This window comes from Homarus americanus, unplaced genomic scaffold (genome assembly GCF_018991925.1).
Source record: "Homarus americanus isolate GMGI-L3 unplaced genomic scaffold, GMGI_Hamer_2.0 scaffold17820, whole genome shotgun sequence".
In the NCBI taxonomy this organism is placed as follows: Eukaryota; Metazoa; Arthropoda; class Malacostraca; order Decapoda; family Nephropidae; genus Homarus; species Homarus americanus.
The window spans coordinates 646,290-662,655 of NW_024741913.1; the positions used below are offsets into that span (position 1 = coordinate 646,290).

The 16,366-nt window shown below is 36.6% G+C and overlaps 1 protein-coding gene across 1 annotated transcript; it reads right to left on the bottom strand.

Annotated features, from left to right (window-relative positions):
- Positions 1 to 1,287: 1,287 nt before the first annotated feature.
- LOC121876404 (phospholipase A2 group XV-like) lies at positions 1,288 to 12,556 on the bottom strand. The gene is made up of 8 exons (XM_042381485.1): positions 12,278 to 12,556; positions 8,387 to 8,526; positions 7,549 to 7,780; positions 6,556 to 6,780; positions 5,953 to 6,124; positions 4,894 to 5,016; positions 4,686 to 4,785; positions 1,288 to 3,899 (listed from the first exon to the last, which is right to left on the bottom strand). The coding sequence occupies exons 1-8, from the start codon at positions 12,378 to 12,380 to the stop codon at positions 3,534 to 3,536; spliced, it is 1,461 nt and encodes a 486-aa protein (XP_042237419.1). The 5' UTR covers positions 12,381 to 12,556; the 3' UTR covers positions 1,288 to 3,533.
- Positions 12,557 to 16,366: the final 3,810 nt, after the last annotated feature.

Genomic DNA, 16,366 nt, shown 5'->3' on the forward strand with positions numbered 1-16,366 from the left:
AACAATGAAAAAAGTCATTTGATGCTCTGCCAATAATTTAAAGAGGATAAAATAACAGAGCTAAAAAAGGTAGGTTATGAATGCGAGTCTTCTCCCCTTCATATGAAAGAAAGCCTGGAAAGAAGGCCCATTCATGTGGACTGGAAGGATGCTGTGAAAATACAGTACCAACTAAAATGAGAAGGGACTGATCAATGGAATACTGTTAACAATACCACAATGTTTATGTAAAAAAAAAATAATAAAAAATATAAAGTATACTGTATGGAAATGAAAATAAGCAAATGGCAACTTAAAATAACAAGATAAACAGAAAATGATTGTACATTATTATGTGTATGTGCACTTGGGAGAATAAAAATCCTATTTTCATATAAACGAAGAGAGAAAGATACGATGGCGACTATATACAGTATACATATAAAATAAAATTAATAAGATATTTTTCAATGGCAAGAATTTTACAGTATGGACCCAGGCGATGAATCACAAGAGCCATACTGACACTCTCAACATCTGCGGCCATTCAATCCAATTCTAAATACCTGTACTGTAACATAAGTAATCTGCTATGATATTCCCCTTCCACAATGTGGGCCACATATTGGTCCCAAAATTTCCAGTTGATTCTCTCAATGCTAAAAACTCCAGCATCACCCATTAGCACCACGCTAATCTTCATAAATAATTATTTAACACCATAAACTCTTCTAATGAATGGGTACCACTGCTTCCTGGATGTCCAACTCTCCTATCCAATGCATGGTACCTCTTTCCATCTTAGGCTCCCCATCTCAGCTATTAAATATAGAATTTAACTTTTATACATACCCCTGTACTGTACTGTATTTCAATCTTCATTATCTTAGTAGGTTCATATTCATCCTAACACAGGACAATAAGGTTCATTACTAAGTAGTTACAAACAACAGACCAACTGCCCAAATGGCTAGTTATAAGTTAATTGGTTAAATGAGAATTGTTACTCATCCTACATTACTCCATATCTCATGTCTTTTAAGCAATATGTATCTTAACCTGCATAAAAAACATAACCACCATAAACTTGTGACAAAAATATGCATTCTTGAGCTACACTGTACTGAAAATTACCTTCACTAGGATTAAAGTGAAAGCGAGTAAAAAAAAAAAAAACTTCTCATAACCATTAATCTTGTTTCTTTATTTAATTTTGCAAGCTTACCTCATATTCTAAAGAAATAATAAAAATTACCACCTCTTAATTCATGTGAGCCACCAGTCTTTAATTTCTATAGAAAATATCAATAAGAGCACCAAACTACTGTCTTTATTCACGCACTGTAATTAGTGTACAGTAGACATAAAAGGATTTAGTTTATAAAAAACAAAAAACTAACTCCATAATTGCTAAGCACCAATTGTATCAATGAAGTCAGGCAGAAAAACTGCTCCAAATTCATCCCAGCAGTTATTAACAATAGTTCACAGAGATAAGAGATTATTACCCTGTTCATATTGTACAGTATTAAAATAGGTAACATCCCAGTCTGTGTACTACCACTTCGTTTACTTCCCATTAGGTAAGGTAAGGTAAGGTTATATTAGATTAGATTAGGTCACCATTAACCCACAATAGACACTCTGATAATATGTAACATTTTCAGAGTTAGAAATAATGGGAATAGACAAAATGGGCATAAACCTTAACTAGTAACCATACAAATTGCTTGTTTGAATCAACATCATATTTTCACGTAAAAGTGTAATCTCACACAAAACTTTATGCTAACTTGAGTGGCATACATTTCTTATATACTGTACATGGTACAGTATAAAAAATCAAGAATTACTCAGGGGAATTTCTTTGGAGGGGAAAAAGGGGAGAATGGACGGTGTTGAGGACTATGGATGCTAAAGTTGGATAGGGGAATAAAGATCTGTATTAATTTATCCCTTACAAATATTTGAGTTCTTATTTAAGTAAGTAATTCAGCCTAGGTAGAGATATGCTCCACATTAGCAGATATACTTATTTAACTTCTTTATAATTTAAAAAAAAAATTAATAATCAGTTCCAGTTTTCAAAATTCTGAGATGACAATATGAATACAGTACTGTACAGTACTTCAATTATTTTGTGCTTGTGAACATGGAGGAGTAATGGGATAGTGCCAAGAATATGCATAATACTGTTTAAAACTACAAGATGAAACATTAAGGCAAGGAAATAGATATGTTTAAAGAGAGAGAGAGAGACCTTACTAAGAACAGAACTTGGATGAATTAGTGAGCTGATATGCAATTTATATACACATACTGAAGGATGATGAGTATGCAGTATCAATGTGTATATCCAACAGTAATAACATTAAATTAATGATGATACTGCACAGCAATAATCAGAAATGAAACCTAACAGTATGGCAGCTTTGCATCCACCATCAGTATCAAATATACTAGAGAAGGAGTAAAAAGTAATTAATCTGTTGAAGTTGCTGGTTTGGTATATACTGTAGTAGGTATTATGAGAACTCCCTTAACTATGAAATACACAAAACAGCTTCAGGAATAACAAAAATAACTGATTAAAGTGATCAAACTTGAAAATACATTTTGTTTTCAGTAGTTTTCTTAAAGGTACTCAAGTGTTTCACATCCTAGTGTTGTCCCCATATTTCAAACACATATCAGTCTGTAATTATGACACTATTCTTACCAATACATATGTAAAAAATGAAGAGAAGTTAATCAAGTTTATATATTCTTAACAAGTCATATGAAAAAATTAAAATTTAATCAGCTTACTTGTATACTGTATATAGTTATACCAACAGACTGATATACTGTATAGGTATTGCTATGAATTTGATTAGAAAATGCTTCAAAACTTAATCAAATTACTGTACATATATACAGTATACCTAAACCATAAGGCTGATAAATTCCTGACAATTTATATGATTTTTATTTTTTAACTTAACCCTTTAGTCATACAGATCTAACCTAACTGCGAAGAGAAAATATCACACAAATATCTCCCATGATTCTTTATCTTATATTCTCAGACCAATATAGAGATTAATATGCTCCATCATACAAAGGAAAAACGTGATCACTTTTAGTTTTCCATTACAATGAAGTGGTCATTAACTTAACCATTATGCAGAGTAAAATATAACAATCATCCTACCCATGCCTGAACTAAGCATTAATATTGAACACTCTAAGTTTGCTTGACCTGACTTGACCTCACCATGCAATCAAGTAGTGTATGTTATAAATTAAATGAATAGTTTAGAGACTCGGCTCAAATAATTAGCGTAAGTTCCCAGAGCTTACTTGTAACAGCACAGGAACATTGTCTTCTTCAATTTTTCCCCTTTAGCTGCACCCACTGTATTAGTGGAATATTTAACTGAAAGAAAAAGAGAAAGACAGAGATACAGGAATTCTATGGGTACAGTACTGATAGACTACAGAAAGTAGAAAATTGATCAAAAGTTCAGAAAGAAATTTACTTTACAGATTTACATTTAATCTTCTAGTTAAGATCACAATAATCCCTTTCCTGATGGATGAGCTTCCCAATCTCCTATAATACTATTTACTTCCCTGTTTTCTATTGTCCTTTTTTCTGTATGCTCACTTTTGCTTAAACTTTCAATTATATTTCTAAATTCCTTTCCCGCCACATTCTCCCCAAATTTTGCCGTTACCGGTAACTTGGTTTTTATAGTCTTCTTCTCTAGTTTTTGCAAGTTATCCATCTTCTTCTTGGCTAATAACTCATTCTTATTTGTAATATTGGTCAGCAACTCAACTATATAGCTTATACTTCCTTTGCTCCTGAGTATTCCCATGTGGTCTACCCCTTTGTAGGTCTTGTAGTAAATTTTTTTTGTCTGTTTATTTGTCCACTGCAATGAAAAAAATACATAAAGGGATTAACTCTAAGTAATATTCACAATGAATTATATATACATTATACTACTGCATATGGCCTCAGTTACACATACAACCTATTACAATTAATATGTAAGTCACAAGTATCATTCATAAGTTGTTGCGAAATAACAAATATTCTAATCCATTTTAGCTACTAAAAGTGACCTTGTACAGTCACCCACAAATGTCCTGTCACCTCTCCTCCAGAACCATGAAAGAATAATGTCAGTGTCTACTGCCTCTGGTTCACGAATTTGAATCTTGGCATTTGTGGAACAGCAGGAGAGGCTGCAAGACTTTTCTGGATGACCTTGTAAAGTTGAAGAAACGTGTTCCTACATCCATGGATCCTCAATTACAAGCCCAATTTTTTGTAGTACTATACACAAAAATTCCCCGAGCTTGCAAGGATTCCACAGATGAAATCCGTCGGTCAAGAGCACAAACGTTTGAAATTCCCACCTACCTTCCATTCTCTTAAAGTTAATCCTTCTCGCCCCTGTCATCATAAGTTTGCGTTGGCCAAACAGATAGTAGATATAATTTATGGAGAGAGAGCGAGAGAAAAAAAGCCTCCCTCCATTAAGGAAGACTAATTAATGATTAAATCACAATCAAAGGTTTGGCAGGTATCAATGTATGAGGAGCATAGATAAAAAAAAACAAATTTTTTGCCTTTCTGCGGCCTTGGGTCCTGAAATTATAAACAAAGTTGTAGTTTATCCACAGGACTGAATAATGCAAAAAGAAAAACTTACCTTTAAAGGAAGTTCAGCACTGCGGGTGTTGACAGTACCATCACCTCCTCCATTTACGAGAACCGGGCTGTCAGGAAACTTGCCATTTGCATAAACGAGTCTGGACAGAAAAAAATATCTCATTTACAAAGCCCCAGTTACAGCACTTTGATGATCTCAATAAAAATTTCAATACATAATAAAACCAAACTAAAAATATTAAGCTTACTTTTCTACAGTGTCGATCCCTTCACCATGCAAACAATGGAGCTCCACCCCTGGAGCAGGAGCATCCTTCAGCAGGTCTTTTGTATCCAGGTACATGTTATAGGCATCAGGTAAATTCAATGCCCTGCAAAACCCCATTGTAAGTAACAATTTTAGTTATTCCTACCTACATCAAGTAAGGAGACCACAAAAGATGCCTTGAAAATATGAAGATCCAACAATGCTCAAAATATTAAATTAGTACATACTGTATTACCTATACTGATTTGGCCTTTATGTAATTGTAAAAACAACATGGAAAACTTACAGGTGGCGAGTAGTAATTGCTGCTGTAAAATGAATGAACTTTGTCCAAGAATCATTAGGGAAAATAATTATCCAAATACAGTACCTACTTTTTTACCCCATACCCTTAAGTCTACAGAAAATAAATGTAAAATTTAGAAAAATGGGAAAACTAAATGATATCTCCATTAGCCAGAACAATTGGTGCAGAGCAATTCCGGGAATGAGAGATCTCCAAGTAACGAGATGATTTTCTCAAAGCCGAAAAAAAATACCCCATCCCTAAAATTTTCCGAGTCACGAAAAAATGTTCTCAGAAGTTCCAGAAATTGCTCATTGCATCATCTCTCGAACCCGTAAAAAACAACCCCCCCTCCCCGGAATTTTCCAGAATTTTCCTGGTATCGGGAAAATTTTCTTGGAATTTTCCGGAAAATGTGCCCCCTAAAAAAAAAAAAAATTTCCAAAGCCAGAATTTTTCTGAAAATTCCGGCTTTGGAAACGATTTTCCGAGAAAATTTCAATTCCGGCTATCGGAGAATTCCGAGTTTGAGGGATCCCGGCTAACGGAGATATTACTGTACAGGGAAAACATGTAAAAACTAAAACAGAAAATAGGAATAATATCGGAAAATAAGAAATTTAAGTGAGATTACATATAACTTCCAAGGATGAAAGGTGGAACAGAAATAAAGTAAAAGAAAGAAAGAAGAAGATGAAGAAAGAAAAAAAAAGAAGGAAAACATGAAGAAAAAAAGGAATGTAATGCACTGACTCAAATAAATCCTTGAAGTTGCTTGCGGTGTAGTTCTTGGTCAGGGTCTGAACTAAGACTTCATCAGGGCCCCAAAGCTCAGCTGAAGGCAAAAGGAAGGCCAAACTAGGGGCGGAACGCTGCTCTGCTCGGACTTTGGTTGCACTGATAACATAGATCCCCAAGTTGTCTCCTGAAAAACAGTGACACAATGAATACGATTTAAATCCAATAAAAGCAAAGAGTACTGTATATTATATAAGTGAGTGTGGATATAATGAAAATTCAATAAAGAAAAAGAGTAATGATTTATGAAAGGTATTTACAGAACATCCTGTATAAGTTTTTATAAGTAATTAAGAAAAGACAAACACTGCCTAAGTCAAAAAATATAATTTTTTTTTTCTACAAATTAAATACTGTATTGGGTAAAGTCAGGAACAACTTGCAATGAATATAGTGTACAGCACTATAGGGCCAAAGAAAAGATTTGAGTAGTTCTTTCATGGAGGGTTCTTTCACTTTGCTTACATTAATCATCACCGTAAACGGCCATTTTCCACACTTGCATGGGTTAGCTACGGTAACTTAGGCCAATTATGATTCAAACATTTCAAGACCAACCTGCAGTATAAACTTTCACAGCTTTCATAGAGCCTCCCCAAGCACCAGCTAAGGCAACCACTGATTCAATATGCTTGTCCTTCCAGTGCTGAGGCTGGTGGTTCAAGAAATATTGAGTCATTGGTGCTCCCATGCTGTGTAGCACAAGAACAACTTTTTGCCCACAATAACGGTAAGTCTCCTCGATCAGCTGACGTAGTTTTTGAAAATATTCTTGGTGTTCGTCTGCAAAGAAAAGTTTAAATTGCAATACAATCTACAGACAAGCAACATAGAGTATTCAAACATAGTGTACGGTACTGCATGCAGAAACAGCAGTTAAATTAATTCCCAATATACATTCACCACTGGATGTGAACCATTGACTGCAAGGACAAGAGGTGAGTCTTGTACTGTTTGGTCCCTGAACAGAGCAAGATCAGACCAGGAAGATAAAGCATGTGACTAAACAATTAAGAGAGATCTATAAACACTTCAAAACTCACATGACTCTTAAACAAAACCAATATTTTTTTTAATAATCTAGAGCTAATCCATTTATATAACTCGATACAGTATTTCTAATTCCATATCACAAGTTTTCAAGGGAGACAACACCATAGATCCTAGAGCCATTTTAATATGATTCCTAGAAGTTATACCTGGATCCATGGAAATTATCTCAATCTAAAATAACGTATTGAAAAACAAAGGTTAAACAAATACGTACTAAAGTTCCTGCCTTGACAGAAACCAACCCAGGTAACCCATTAATACCTGGTTAACCAAATTTTCTGAATTGAAACTGTTTTGTGATCAATTAGGACTACAACTCCTTTACTGTAGGAAAATAAAGGACAGAAATAATTTGAACTTCCTTTCCCAAAATAGCTTTACAAAAGAACTTTATACATTACCACAGCTTCTTACTACTTTCACACTCCTCTGTCCTCTTACTGTATTTAACATTACTGTATACAATACTGTATTATATAACAGAAAACAGCAGCTTACTTGGTGCTCTACGAAAATCAAAAGGAGCCCCTCGGACGGTGACACCTCGCTCGTATCCGAGTGGTATGATAGCATTGACAACATCTTTGAAGTAACCAGTTAGAGAACGTTGGCTAGGGTCTAACCACTCAACTGTTGATGAGTTTCCAAAACCAGGAATTCTGGTTTGCACTCCTGGAGCGTTCTTGGTTGTACGAGTCACGTTGTCATACACGAGCTTCATGTTATCAACCTGGTGATAATGGATCAAACTATAAATTATCCTAATTTACGGTAGCCTTCTACAATTAAAAGTCTGATAATTCAATTACCCTGTACACAGTGTTCATCACCTTGTACTCTATTTTAGTTTTATTTCACATCACTATTAACTTGCTGTTGTAAATGAAAATAGGGCTAGTTGAGAAGTGGTTCAGTATGTGTTCAGACCACTCCTCAACAACACCCAGGCCTCAACTCCATCCCATTATTTTTGTTGTTTGGTGCCGCCTAAATCTAGTTGCAGGTAAAAAAGTGTACTGTACAGTATAAACTTTTATCCACACCATCCATTCTAATTTGTGTTAAGACAAATTTGTTACTGTATGGTAATGATTTGAATAAATTCTCTACAAGTTTGTTTCAAATTTTTCCAGACATTCATATGCCAAAAACTCAAAGTGGCTGAAAACATTCATATGCCACCTTAGTAGAGTGGTCTTTGCAGGTTTGGTGTGTGTGTGTGTGTGTGTGTGTGTGTGTGTGTGTGTGTGTGTGTGTGTGTGTGTGTGTGTGTGTGTAATTTTCAGTAATAATTTCAACAAATGTAAAAACTAACTAATAAAAACTGGTAACATACCCAACAGTCAATAATGTATGGAACAAGCAGCTCCATATTGAGCCAAAGGTCAAACCAGTCATTTTTCTTTGTACAAATGTAATGGATAACACTTGGCTTGTCAATCTTGGCCTCAATTTGTGATCCTCCATCTCCTGGGACTGGAAATATAACAATCCATTATAACTCTGGTACAAAATTAAAATAAGGTTACAGTATATTGTATTTGATAACACTGTACAGTAAAAGGAAGAATACAGTCTCAATGTGAATTGTAAGCCAGGAACTATTACCCTCACACTCTAGTTACCACATGTATAGTGTTTGTCCCTTTAACTACACAATGTATAGTACAATTATGGACAAAAAGTATTTGGCAAAGCAGGGAAGGAGGTAGTGTATGGGAGAGCAGGACTGGGTGGAAACTTGGTACAGTCGCATAAAGGTAGTGGTTCAAATTCAGCCTATTCTAACCTTTACTGAATTCCCAGATCATATTCCTTTGTATGTTGTGGTGTATCTAGAAATTTTCAAAATTATTTTTTCTAATTGTGCTTCCTATAAAATTTAAGTACAGTACAGTACACCAAAGTACTACACAACCCTCAGGATATTTTGGTAATGTCCAGATTGACTCTGCATCATTAATCATATTTTCGTGTTTTATCAAGACCTTCCCTTATATATTTGTTTAAATCCAGAAAATATTCTTTTAGCAGAGCAAAGAAAAAATAACCTGGAATTTACCTAAACAACGAAGCAACACATGAGTGACGTCAAACTATGATTGAGCTGTCTGACTTCAGTACAGTACAGTACAGTTCAGGGTTTCAAAACAGCCAAAGACAAACTAACAAGCACAATGGAAATATCCTACACAGGCCATTGGCCTCCTTCCCTTGGCATGGCCACCTCTAGTGGCTGGCCATTATAAGAGGTCCAAAAAAAAACGAGACTGATGCAGTAACTCTTTTTATTTACCAAATTAAGAAAATCAACAGTGATCGCCTTCAAAGTAGTTCCTTTCTGAGTTGACACACAGCTGCATATGATGCCGCCTCAGTTCAAAGCAATTCTGCAGATCATGTTCTGTGAGGCTGTTGAGGAATTCCGTTGTTTTTGCTTTCACCTCTTCTACCTACAAAAAAATTGGTTCCTTTGAGCACGGACTTGATCTTTTGGAAGAGGTAGAAGTTGCAGGGAGCCAGGTCTGGCGAATAGGGTGGGTGCTCAAGCACAGTGATGTTTTTATTGGCTAAAAACTGCTTCAAAGACAAAGCATTGTGGGCTGGTACGTTGTCCTGATGCAAAATCCACCTGTTTCTCCAAAAATCTGGTCGTTTCCTTCTCACTCGTTCGCTCAATTTCGTCAAGACTTCAATATAATACTGCTGATTTACCGTCTAGCCGCTGGGAACCCACTCTGCCATCAAAATACCCTAGATATCAAAGAAAACAATCAACATGGGCTTGAACTTCGAGCGACTCATGCGTGCTTTTTTGGGTTTTGGAGATGTTGGTGACCTCCACTGCATTGATTGTCGCTTGGTTTCGGGATCATACGTAAATATCCAAGTTTCATCACAAGTACAGCTCCTCCCCGACTTACGACGGGGTTGGGGACCAACATCCAGGTCGTAAGTCGAAATGGTCATAAGTCGGAAATGCTTAAATAATACATAGAAAATCTAAAATGGGGGGCGTCTTTTTCTTCTCAGCACCACAAAACACCCACTTTTAAGCTTTGCCAGCCATTTTAAAGTGAATTACAGATGAAAATTTTGTCTGTGTACTGACTTTGGGACTCAAAAATACATAGTTTGACCACATTTTAGTACGACTGAGGCAGGTCGTAAGTGCGGGTGGACGTAAGTCGAGTTGGTCGTAAGTCGGGGAGGAGCTGTAATTACCGAATTTAACAAATCTAGTTCGTCCTCAATGCGTTGTAAAAGGTCAAAACAAATTTCCTTGCGATGTTTTTTTTTGGGTCATCTGACAGCATTTTTGGAACCATTTTTGCACAAAACTTTGTCATGTTTAATTCTTCCGTTAGAATGCATCGAACACATTCCCTGTCTAAATTAACTTTCTCAGCTATTGCTCGGACACCCAACCTACGTTTTTTTCTAACCACATCTCGCACTTTTTCAATGTTGTCATTGGTAACTGCTGTGCGTGGACAGCCAGGGCAGCCATAATATTTCACAGTTTCTCTGCCTTCCGAAAATCGTTTGTGCCATTCAAAAACGCATGCATGAGACATGCAAACTTCCCCATAAGCCTCAGTCAATAATTGAAAAGTTTCTGTCGCGGATTTCTTGAATTTAACGAGAAACTTGATAACTCATTGCTCAGTTTTGCAGTCCGACATTTTCCGACCGAGCATAAGAACACGTCTATACTTCAACACGCTTCCACTTGTACTGAGTTAAGCGATAAAGTTGAGCCTTGTCACAGTGTGTCAGGTTAGAACATGTTCAATAACCGTCTGATTGTCCCTCCCTACCCACTCTTGGTTCCCGAGTTATAGGCGGTCAGTCTCGTTATTTTTGTGTCGGACCTCGTATACTGTAATTAAGTTAACAATTAAGCAGGGTGATGCTCAAGGATCTGCTCCTACTAATATCACATTTCAGCGATATTTGACATTTTACTTAGAAAACATTTGTTAATCGACTGTTCCTATAGTTAGCGGATCCTGTGTTACAACTGTGATGTAATTACCGGTATTTTGATTATACAGCACTTAGGAAACAGCAGTAGTACTCTAGCGGATGAAAATTATCAGAGAACTATGAGTTCAAGGAGTGACCCCTGAGCAATACAGTATCACACAGATACTAAAGTCTGGCAATACACTGATGATCATTCCTGCTAAAATAAGAGGTACAGTCTCATTCAAGATTCTTCCAACACTGCTGGAGACAGCTGGCAACTCAAGGCCGTAGTAAAAATTATGAATGAATGCAAAGTGATCGGTGATTGGTTACTTAGTTCCCCGTTGCTTAATTACCGTTTTTTTTTCATTCATTCATAATTTTTACTGTGTACTATAATAAACAAACGGCCTTGAGTTGCCAGCTGTCTCCAGGAGTGTTCAAAGAATCTTGAACGAGATTGTACCTCATTGATTTTTATTTTTTTCTTCAATTTACAAAAGATGTGGAGGGCACAGTCTAATCATCATTTCTTAAATTTCTTCACACCTCTTTCACTTGATCTATTAACTGTATATCTGTACAAGTCACATATCCCAACATTGAAGCACTTGTTGGAGCCTCTCTTGTATAGTATTACCAAAACAAACCTATTGGTGAAAATGACCATTAGAAAATGTGTAGACATTCTGGACATTTACTGAACACTGTTTTGAATATACAGTACAGTATATAAGGTGTTTAGCTGAACAGAGGAATTATACTATAGGTAAACTGGTCTCTATTGATACAGTGTAAATAAATAAACATTTGTAACCTAGGCAATTGTTCTGATCCCAATTTTCACAAACACGGATTTTTCAATGATAATCATTTTAAACTTACACTTTAAGATAATATATTAAAAAATTGGGGTGGGGGGGGAGGCAGGTGAACATAATACATAGTTTACTTTAGATACATACAGCACCTGAGTCATAGTTTTGCCTTGGTTACGTAGTAAACAAAGGCAGCGTTTTCCCTAATTAAACATTTCTTTGTATCTACGTTATACAGATATACCTATGAGGATGATCTCGGCTATTTATGTCATGCTGTGCAGACAAAGAACTTATATAACACGAATTTACGCAGTAAATACAACTGAATTTACGCAACAGTTGTGTACTACTGTCTTGGTTTAAAACGTAATACAGTAACTTATTTGGCTGTGATTTAATCTGTCCCTAAATACAGCGCAGACATATTTACTTACTTAATACAATAGGCGGAATATGTTTTGATCTGCTGACTTTCGTAAGCGAATGAGACGCCAGAAATAAGAAAAATAATGAAACTAAGAGTCCTTTTGCTCTCATCCCGTCGGAATCAGCTGGTCGTCCGCTCCCTCGTGTAGGTCAGCTGGCACTAGCAGCTGTGGAACTTGTGGCTGGCTGGCACTGTAGGGCCTTACCAGTGGGGACGGGGTGACTGAGGTTATGGCCTGTTGTTAACTTGTGGCTGGCTGGGGCTTGGGTGCTGGGGCTGGCCTTGCATACTGCCACTCTCGCAATATGTTTCCAATCTATTACTCCAGTCTTCTGTGGATTGACATCATCTGAAAATATTTAATATGTTCTATAAGTTTTTTTTCCAAAGGTACACGAGAAGTTTATGAAAATTAAAAAGATTTCATGATATACGTGACTTATTCGTATTTATTATACAACCCCATGTTGTACTGCTCCCCCATTATACTTATGTTTTTCAATTCCACTGTAAAAAAAATATATATATATATATATATATATATATATATATATATATATATATATATATATATATATATATATATATATATAACCGTGGTAACATTATGAGATGTTCTTATTACCACTATGCTATTGTGCTATTCCAGATGATACTAAATGTTACATAATACTTCCTTGAGATAAAATGTATAGTATACAGTATATTATCAGGTGCCTCGAAGAGAGCTCAGGTTCTCAACTGGCTCAGCCATGTTAATATTGTTATTATTATTCACTCTGTATTTGTATTTTTCTGGCTAAATAAACTGTTTCGATTCAATTCAATATTGTTTACGTAATCTGGAGACGGTAAGGTTCCTCATCTGAGTTTTTGGTTGTTATAAGATGAACAAGAATCTCAGAAAATATGTATACTGTACTGTACATGAAAATTATTTCTTCGGGAAGAAACATTGTGTACTGTACTATATACTCATGGCTGCAATTCTGTATCTTCTCCAGTAATTTACCGTAAGTGATTATCATTAATTAATAAAAGTTTTTGTGTTCCACATGATAAAGTCGACAAGCAGGATTTTCAGAGAATCTCACATACAGTAAAAACGTAGTAATAATGTCTGAGACAAACAATTCGAATACGTAAACATGTATTAAACAAAAAAAATGTTAACGTCGCCATATCCTTTGAATCTATAAATATGAACAAGAAAGGCTCACACTTCCGGTGAACGAACACTGGGCGTTACTGTCACGCCGCAGAATCGTAAGGTCAAACACTGTATAGTGATGACCCAAAATTGCTGTCTTTCTTTTTTATTTCTATTTAGATCTCTATGTAGTAAAGTACATCTACAAAAAAAAATATTTGCTGAAATTACTGTCTGCCAATGAATTTACCGTAATTGACCAAAAGAAAGTTATTGTCAAGGCCGACATACAGATGGAAAATGTATTTTTTTTTATTTACAGTACTTTATAATGTCCAAGGGGCCAGAGATTCCTCAGAAGACATGCTAAAAAGTTATATTCCTATGCCCTCTAACTTGTTGACACCTGTCTACGAAACAATCTTGTCCGACATTCAGAAAAAGATGCAGGTTTATGAAAACAGATGTCATAAGCAGCAATCAGGTAACCAACACATATTTACAGGAATTAGACAGACGTACATAGCAAAAGTGAAAAGGGAGACGGTCCTAATAGTCAGAAAGAAAAGCGAATGACAATTAAGCAGGATTGACCATACCTCCCCCTCCCAGACCTGTAGATAACGTGACCACACAACCTCTGACATAGTTCGATAACACCAGTACTGTACGTCATCCACCCCTCCCTCTCGAGTACACTCATCTATATCTCCCTCCCTGTACACTCCCTAGAAGTGATACAGTCGTTAATACCCTCCAAAAACCAAATTTAATTTCAGGTGAGCCGCACACTGCCATTATGACGCATATACTTTTGAAGGCAATTGCCATTCCGAAGAGTATCTAACTGATTCGGTTTTAATAGATTGTGTATAAGGACTGCGCTTTAAATATATGGATAACACGGAGATTGGCCGCACTACATTGTAAACTTTGTAGGGACCCGACTTTCATACCCCATTACCTACATCTTCTCGGTACGTCCCGAAACTTCCTCCTACAGGTCCCCCCAGCCGTCATCATCACGTAGTTTCTTCATGACCAATTATCTTTTCTCCTATAGATAGGCCGAACACTTGACAATATTTGGATTCCAACCACACTTTATCATAGCTATATATATATATATATATATATATATATATATATATATATATATATATATATATATATATATATATATAACTTTTTATTAATGTACTACGATTCGAAAATACATTTGTTTATATAATTATTTTAGGCATAACATATTTGTTATAAATTAGATAACGTTTGTTCAACGTGAATTTTTTTCCAAATACTGCATAAATACATATTGGCCCTACACTATCAGATTCTCCTGTACATGATATGATGTGTGTGTGTGTGTGTGTTAATTGGTCAAAAGCGAAGAAAAATAGCCCGAATGCCTCACCACGGTTCACCCTATGACCTATGTCGCCTCACACCACATCAAGTAACACACTTATCTACTCGATTCACTCTATATTTACCGAAATGTTGATTTTCCTTTCATGGGGTTACCATTAAAAGATCAAATGGCACAAAATATTGATCAGTGAGTCGAGCGATTCTCTGTACACAACTTAAATTTTGGGCAGTAGAGAATAATGCACCCGCACATTAACATCATTGAAGTCTGTCATTAAGGGCTGATTGTTATTTATAATTATCTTATCAATTCCTCGCTTGTAATCACCTTATGATAGCCCATAACTACAACATGGGAGTGCCTTCATATGATACAGTAGATAATTATCACAAATGTTTGACGTAAACAAAAGTGCTCAGGTGGTTGCTCTCAAAGACGGACAATGGTGATGTTGTCCGGAGCCTTTCGGTGACATACATAATATGCTGTACATGTTGTTAGTATAAAATATAAAGGTACAGTCTCGTTCAAGATTCTCCGAACACTGGTGGAGACAGCTGGTAACTCAAGGCCGTTTGTTTACTATAGTACGTAGTATAATATAATACGAAACAAAGCCCAACCATTAATTATGCCCACAGGCCCCACACTGATTAGTCTTCAATTAGAATATGACGTCCAATGTATATGGACCACTGTCTTGCATTACAAATGAACAGTGACATCAGGAGTGAAGTACTTCCCCATCTGGAGTACTGTCACCCCATCTGGTCCCCGAGATATGCGAGGGACTGTCAGTTGGTTGAAAATGTTCAAAGGACACCAGACTGGTGCCTGCACTTCGGCACCTCAGCTACCCTGAGAGATTGGAGCGCCTGAACTTGCCTAGCTTATGCTACAGACGGGCAAGGGGGGACCTAGTTGAGGTGTATAAGCATCTCAGGGGGAACTACTCAGTTGAGTGTCCTTACTTGGAGCTGGCAGACGCTCGCCCCACAAGGGGTCACAGCTCAAGATTGAAGAAGCCGCAAGTCCAGAAAACTGTGAGGGCAAACTTTTTCGGAGTGAGGGTTGTAAACTCTTGGAATAATCTACCAGAGAGTGTTGTGACGGCACCGAGTGTGAGGCTCACACTGTGAGCTCTTTCAAGACAAGACTTGACCAACACTGGAGCGGGTTCAGGTACATTCAGGAGCCGGTGCATGCCCAGTATTTGCCAACAGTGCGTGACAGAGACGTGACCGATCGCCCGGGCGGCTAGCGAGCCGATCTTTTGGTGAAGAAGATAAATGAAAAGGAAAAGTAATCAGAGGCGTGACCGATCGCCCAAGCGGCTAACAAGCCGATCAGTGGCGAAGAGGATAAAAGAGATCACCCACATGACTCTGACCTATATATACTGCTCTTGAATATGATGTATTTCTTTGTGTACGACCCTCTGTCCTGCATGGCAGTGATCAGTGACATCACCCACATGACTCTGACCTATATATACTGCTAATGAATATGATGTATTTCTTTGTGTATGAACCTCTGTCCTGCGTGGCAGTGAGAAGTGATACCACCCTCAGTGT